Genomic DNA, 7,500 nt, shown 5'->3' with positions numbered 1-7,500 from the left:
CCCACTGGACTTTTGCTCCAAGCACTGAAAAAACACCAAGGAAAGTAGGCAAACTGCTGTGTTGTGTTTTTTCTTTCCTTCATGTTTATTTTGGAATTTTACTAACAAAAAGAAATCGCATTCTGGCATGTGGGAGCAGAGGAAGACAGAGAGAAGATACAGTCAAATAGCAATGCAGAGGCTTCTCTAAAATGATGAAATATGAAATGCAACACAAAGCTTTCCAAAGCATCCAAAAACCATTGCTTCTAATGTTTGCTAGCATTTCTGTTTCAAATCAACATAGTATGTTAGACAAAGTAAATGCCAAACTCAGGTAATATCTAAAGCTGATGGAACAGATACCAGTATAAAAATGCCTCTAGAGCCCCATTAAGTATGCTTTACTGTGCTTGTATGCTTATTTAAGATCTAATAGTAGTTTGGGGAAAAAAAATGATGGTCACTTTTTAGCCTTTCCCTATCAAACCTATCTCCTAGTTGGCCTGACCTGGCTATTTTCACTTTCAAATGCTATTTTTAGTGATCTTTTTAACTTGTTGTCCACTGAAATCTCATTCTCTATGGATTCCCTACTTAAGGTAGTTACTTAGAGTAACCAGAAAATGGCATAGTATTTCGCTGATGTGTTTGAGCTGTAAAAACCAAACTGGGTGGAATAGAGGTTCTCTTAGAAATATTTTGCTTATTCAATGTAATCTATAAAATGAGCTGTTCCTGGGGATTTAGTAAACATATAAATCTTCTGATGCTAAAATGGTTTTAAAACAGATATTGAGCTTTCTTTCTTTTTTTAACAATAATTACTGATTCTAAAACATTACATAATTCTTAAACAAATTGAGAATTTCATAAACTGGGGATTTATGCAAAATACACTCCTCAGCTGTTCAAATAGAATATTCTTGCTTACAGTGCCCAGATGCAAGACATTAACAACTTATCAGATTTCAGGCTGTAACTCTAAAAAAGAAAAAGCACGCTTTCACTCAAACTGTAGTTTCAATCGCTTTTAATATTCAGAGTTCCTTGGGAAACTGATAATAATTTGGGTGTTTAGTAAACTGTTACCCATTTTTTGAGATTCAACAAACTCTGCTTCCCCAGAGGCCCAAGAAAATACACGATACACTTTGGGGGCAAGAGATTTTTCTGCTTTTCCCTTATTCTGTTTTAAGCATTCTGTTTGGATGAAGTCAACTGCAATTCTGCAACAAAGCCCAAACCTTCAAAAAAATCTACGTTTATACCCAGAATATTGACAATAAGCTTACTCTGGCCTGCCAAATGAGAAATGATTTAGTTCTCTGTTCACCTCCTCTGAAATGGTGCTCTTTCAGCAAGCACAAGCTTTTGGACCTTGTATATATTAACAGCAAACTTTAGAGTGACAGATCAAGTTTGAAAATGCGAATTAGCTCCCTTTTAAAAATCAAAGAGCCTGCTGAAAGATCCCTTTGGGTTAGGTAGTAGCCTCCCCCTCCAGTTTGAGACGAATACGCCACATTGCTCAAGGCATCAGGAGCCAAGCAATAAGGCAAACCGTAATACGGTCAGATGCGTAAATACCAAAGTCCTGCTTGTTTTTTCAGAGAGAGGAAAGTTTTTCAGGAAAAGCTGCAGATACAGGCTTCGTGTTTACGCAACCTGTCGGTGAAGCTTAACTAATGAAGATCTGGCATTTGTAGCTATCACCGAGGAGCGAGCATCTGTGTGGTAGGAAGTCCTGTAGCCCCTTTCACCTTAGCTCAGACTTTGGAACAATCCATGGAATAAGCAAAGTATCAAGAAATGTGGCCCTCTGGTGGAAAGCAGGATCACATTCTACACCCCAGAATTACACAGTAAACTAGCAGCTCTAAAACATTGACTACAAAGCTTTACAGAACCTTTATAGAACAATTACCCTGCGCCCTTAATTAATAAGATGATACATGCGGGGCAGTACAGGGCCGGTGTGACGTAAGTCACACCATGATAACATCTGCGCTGTCAGCTCTACCATGGTCCAAACAATAACACACACACGCTCTGTATTCTTCAGCTTAAACAGCATGCTAAATGCCCCGGGTACCCATGCTCCACCAACAAGGAAACAGCCTTATTGCTTGCAACTAAACAGTGAGCAAAACAAAACTTACCTGCTGTTGTTGCAGATGCAGCAGTTCTACTGTGCTTACTTCACTGCTCGTATCACTGCCTGGTCTTCCATCTCTGCTGCCAGCATCTAATTGGCTGTTCAGAGTGTTCATTCCATTGTGATTCATTGAACTGTTGCTTATTGTCTCTGTCGCAGATTCCTGCATCATGACTTAATACCTAAAAGTGATTAAGAAGTATCAATTAACACACGTTACACCTTCACACTTCCATTATCAAGATGTCCCTCTCTGCCAATTACAGAGACAGCATCTTTGGAGCGAAAGGGAGGTGGGGGTGGGGCGGGGGGGAGAGGGGGAAAGTCCTGCATAGTCATTTACCAAGAAATGCAATACAAATTCAGCTTTCATCCAGACTCTAATCACTGAAATTATGGTTTCCATAAGCAGTCCTTGTGTGGTTTCATTTAACAGGCAAAATAACACACCATGCATTTAGCATGGTCAATAGCATTTATGAACGACTACATTTTTAAGTCTACCTATAAAACCAGTTTAAATGAAAGCACGATTGCACACTCTGCTCCATATTTCCTATTATCTACCTTTGACAACCATGGATGCCTCTACAGCCTTATTTAAAATATTCACTATCTTGATTCTGTCAGAATTTTACAGCATATCTTATGCAAGGCTGTTGTTTAATGATGCACAGCTAATCATACAAAATTAAAATTTTGTAAGGGTGCTACAAATCATATGGTATCAACCAATGATAAATAGTCTAATGGGCTTCTCCTTTTTTGTGACTAAATAAAATTTTGCCTTGGAGGCATTTTAAGAAAAAGCTCCTGCTGCAAACACGTCAGATATTGCCTATTTTTTTAATCAAACAGCTCATATTCATTTATTTTTCTGACATTTAAAACATTTAATACTGTCCTTCCTGGGAAGTAATTAAGCTTATGCATGAGCAGCAATCAAACTGTTCACTTGAAGATGACTTAAAACTCAATTTTAACATAGGCAAATAAATGAAAGATATAAAATTAATTTTCCAGGCATGTATTAGATATGAAAGCTGGAAATAAAATCTATCAAGAATATCACTAATGATTGTGCTAAAAACAGCATAAATTATGCATATTACCTTCTCTACAGTAATAAATGTTTTATCATTTTCACTGCATAAATATACTGTACTTTCAGGGTAGCAATGAGGTGTCCTGCCAAGATCAGTTGAAATCTTTGCAGTAAATAAAGAACCAACGGGCCCTGACAAACCAGAATTTCAAGGTGCATTTTGTCTCTGTAATGTAGAAAGGTCAGTTTGGGTTCTTAAAGCTCACCCAAACCCAGGCCATCCAGATCCCAGTAAATGGCCTCGAGGAAGCCTGGGCTTCTCTGCACTGTTCTCTGTGCCCCGTGTGTACGGTCAATGACTTCCAGAGACAACCTTGCTGAGCTGAGCCTTTTAACGGAAACTCCAAAAAGAGATAAACAGTCTGCTTAAGCAAGCTTGGGTAAGGTAATAAAGCTACTTAACCCAACAAGTTTAGGGTTACTCCCTTCCTTTCAGCATTCTTGGCTTTAAAATATTCTTTCCCCTCTATATTTTAACACTTATGCTAAAGTAAATGTCAGATTAATGTCCTTTCACATGACGCACACCCCCTTGACCTCCCCAAATACTTTGAAGGCCCTGAATCTCCGTTTCGTACTAACTCAAAACGTTCCCTAGACCCTACAGATTGTGAGGGGAATTTTGATCAACGCTCAAAGTGGGGAACGTTTAAACAATAGGGCATTCTGGATGCTGAAGGTAATACTGCAAAGGACCTACGAAAATGTCAACACATGCAGAACTTCAGTTACTACGTTGGGTGAAAAAGTTACAATAGCGAAGCTGCGGACCTTCCTGAAGGATGTTCTGGTCGAGAATAAACAGGATATAAATAAAACAAACATGAACATAGTTAACATAAAGGAGGGCAGCTGCTATAACTACAGTAAACAACTGCTGAAACAGATGTGTTTATGGACAAACAGTCCTTTTTAAACATTAACTAAGAAAAATACTACAAATGGAAAAAGGGGATACACAGAGAGTGATGAATTTTACAAGACAAAAACAAAGCTAATATTCTTTTCTGAGATTAGGCAGCTAATAAGTATTCAAATGAGGCATAAATTTTACATGCACAATGTTTAAAATATTCAGAGAAAAGGGTCTGATTGCCGTTACTAGTTATATGAAAATCCTAATGCAGGGCTCCCTAACTGTAGGCACAGGCATTGCTCTTCGATTTATGATATTTACTTTCAATAAAACATCTGGAATATATCCCACAGTGGAAATCTGCTTGAAATACTTATCTCTATCTTTAGGTCGAATTTGGAACAGAGAAAATAGAGGTTGGAAAACTCTAGACCGAATGCAGCAGAGAGGTTCAGGACTTTATCTGTAATACACTTCCTATCTGACCAATCAAATGTATTAAAGGGTTTTAGGCTAGTAATTGTGCATTGTATTATAATCCAGTACATTGGAAAATAGAGGAAATCAACAAGCAGATATTTACATGGCTGACTCTCTCATTGCAATTTTAGGTGGGGAGTTATAGTGTCTTCCAAGTCACATTAACCAAAGGGTTTTTAATGCCTCGTGGATTTTACATCTTTGCAAAGATCTGGAGTGTAACTTGGACTCTGCATTTCAAGTTAGGGGGTCTGTTAGCCAATGGAACCGGGTTTAACACAACATGGCCAGCGATAGTACACTTACTCTACAGAACAGCTCTATCCGCCTGACCCAACCTCGGCAGACCTAGCAGAGGGCAACACCGAAGTGGGATGATGACAATGGCTAATTTGCCTGAAGACTGAAAGAAAGAAACCTGGTGAGCATCAGGGAAGGCAAAAGTTCCTAGGGAAGTACACTCCTTATCAATGAGTGACTGTTTCAACAGTAGTAAGCTAGACAATTCCTGGTGCTTACTAAATTCCCCGTGGTTACAGCTGTCTTCGCCAGAAGTGAACGGATTTTGGCACAATAAACAAAACTGGGAAAATGAGAGGAAGGTTCACATCTTTAAAGCATCTTGGAATTAACTGCAGATAGAACTCAATCTAGGCTTTAATGGTGGCTACACTTGCTGTAATCCCCCAAGTTTTTTGCGCGAGTCCACAGCCTGGGTTCGTTTGACATCAGATGTCCAAACATAATTGGACAGAAGTAGGAAAGACAGAGCTTCCTGTTTCTTATTAAACCCCTATTTGGAGGCTTAGCATTCTATCATTGGTTGCTTTGAGTTTCAATCCTTCTTTCTCTCTTTACAGTCAAGTTGACCAACTGAGTTAGAAAATAGCCCTTGGGCCCACAGACTTGAATGATACAGTTTTACTTTCCTTCTCTGTAGTAAGTTTGCTTTCTCTTATTTTTGCAGCAAGTCACTGTACAGATACTTATTCTCTACACCACTTCCCTTTTGAAACATTAAACTGACACTGGAACTGACTGCACAAGATTGCATTTTCTCTTCCTAAACAACTTGAATTGAAAGGTTACTTAGTGTAACAATATTTACTTGCAGAATTGTGTTGTTACCAAGGGTATAATGGATGGCGGCTATGCAGGTTTACGCAAGAATGAGTGAAGCATGAGGCATTAGCCATGTGTTTGACATGTTTCAAATTGCTATAATCCAGCATTAAACACACCCAGCAATTCACGCCATTTCTTGCAGCCATAATCTTGAATAAAGCGTGCACAACCACTTATTATATAAATTAGTATATGACTCCCTGTTATAGTCACAACAGGGCTTTTGTGTTTATTTTGCATCAAGATGTGGTCTTTTATTTGTACAAATAGCAGGATATAAAGACACAGCTCAATTAGACCGCCTTACTTTATGATAGGGTAGGATCTGAATGCCATACTTGTTGGTTTTCTTTTTCCCCCTAGAGTTATGGGTTTGGTTGGTGGGAAACGGTACAATGTGAAGTATTTACTCGCTTAGTTGATAACAGGAACCCACTACTTCATTCAAAAGTTGAGAATTCTCCCTGGACGAGGACAGATAAGTGAGTTATCTTATCCACCACCAGGGACAGTATCTGTCCCCTACTAGTCACTCAAGATTTCCTTCTTCCTTGCTCCTCTCTTTTCTTCTCTACCTCTGTGTGTCTCTCTCTCTCTCTCTCTCACACACACATACACACACACACACACACACACACACACACACACACACAGAGTCAATGCACCTATCATTGCATTATGAGATGAATTTGGGCCTTATTGGGACTTTGGGGCTTCACTTTTAAATGTCACCTTTCTCATAAAGTCTAAGGAAAAGGAGGATCCAATGTTGTTGGCTCTCTTACATAAGAGAGATTGCAGTAACTGTGACTGTGGAATTTGGTAGTGGACATCGTAACCTGCCTTCAATAATGAAGTCGACATTTTTTTAAATTTTAACAAACTCACTATTTTTGAATTAAAAACTTCTTAGAGTATGTATAAATACGAATCACCAAAATACCACACCTTACTTGGAAAATATCATTAGCTGTCCTACATCATTTAAAATAGCATCTCTATTTTGAAAAGGCAGATTTCCCTAGCCCAGAAAAACCCATAGTTACAAGATAAAAGGGATGCATTTTGTCGTCATAATAACTGTGCTGGAATTTTAATTTTTAAAACTTGATTATGATGTAAGAGTTCTAGAAAAAAAGTAGGGTTTAAATAATGGCAACTTTTGTGCTCTGTTGGAATTAATTCATCATTGACACCGGGCACAATGCATTTGAAATCTAGCACTGGTATGCTAAAAGTCTTCAATACTTAAGATTGCCTAATAAATCAAAATGCCAAATATGAAGGACATAGCTGAACATGTAAGAACAAAAATTGAACAAGCACACAAATATTTTTAGAGGGTTTTTAATTATTTTTTAACTTAACAGGATGTCCTTCATATCATGATTTAGGAAAAGGCATAAATAACTTGAGTAAAGTAGTCCCATGATTTTAAATAAATGAGCAAGATTAAACTTAGTCATTTCACAACTAAGGAAACTCTGCTGTCTATCTGATTAGCAAATGAATTTGGAAAATATTCAAAAGACTATAACACATTTTAAGACAGCACACAATTGTGGCCAATAAAAATGTGTTGTGCAATCATCAAAATTTAAGCCTTCACTGAAAAAACTGTTAAGCATGTCACAACACTGGGCATAAAAGCACATTTCAAGTAAGTTACACTATAAACTGAGAATTGTGGTGACTAAACTCAGTTAACAGAATATTGTTACACCTTTTACAGAAACCCCCCAATACACACCCAACTTTCCCCACACACACAGCCTCCCCTAAATAGAAAGTCTTGGA

The 7,500-nt window shown here is 38.0% G+C and overlaps 1 protein-coding gene across 4 annotated transcripts in view; it reads right to left on the bottom strand.

The window, feature by feature from the left end:
* The window catches only part of FOXP2 (forkhead box P2), a 605,003-nt gene that overhangs the window by 283,943 nt on the left and 313,560 nt on the right, over positions 1-7,500 (bottom strand). For all 4 annotated transcript variants that reach the window (XM_038752832.1, XM_038752833.1, XM_038752831.1 and 1 more), the window contains one exon: positions 2,142-2,319. In XM_038752832.1, the coding sequence (XP_038608760.1) occupies positions 2,142-2,309 (168 nt within the window). In that variant the 5' untranslated portion in view covers positions 2,310-2,319. The remainder of the gene's footprint in view (positions 1-2,141; positions 2,320-7,500) is intronic.

Source organism: Tachyglossus aculeatus, chromosome 10 (assembly GCF_015852505.1).
Source record: "Tachyglossus aculeatus isolate mTacAcu1 chromosome 10, mTacAcu1.pri, whole genome shotgun sequence".
Lineage (NCBI taxonomy): Eukaryota > Metazoa > Chordata > Mammalia > Monotremata > Tachyglossidae > Tachyglossus > Tachyglossus aculeatus.
The sequence above is the reverse complement of the archived record's forward strand: the minus strand, read 5'-3'. Positions and strand labels throughout refer to the sequence as shown.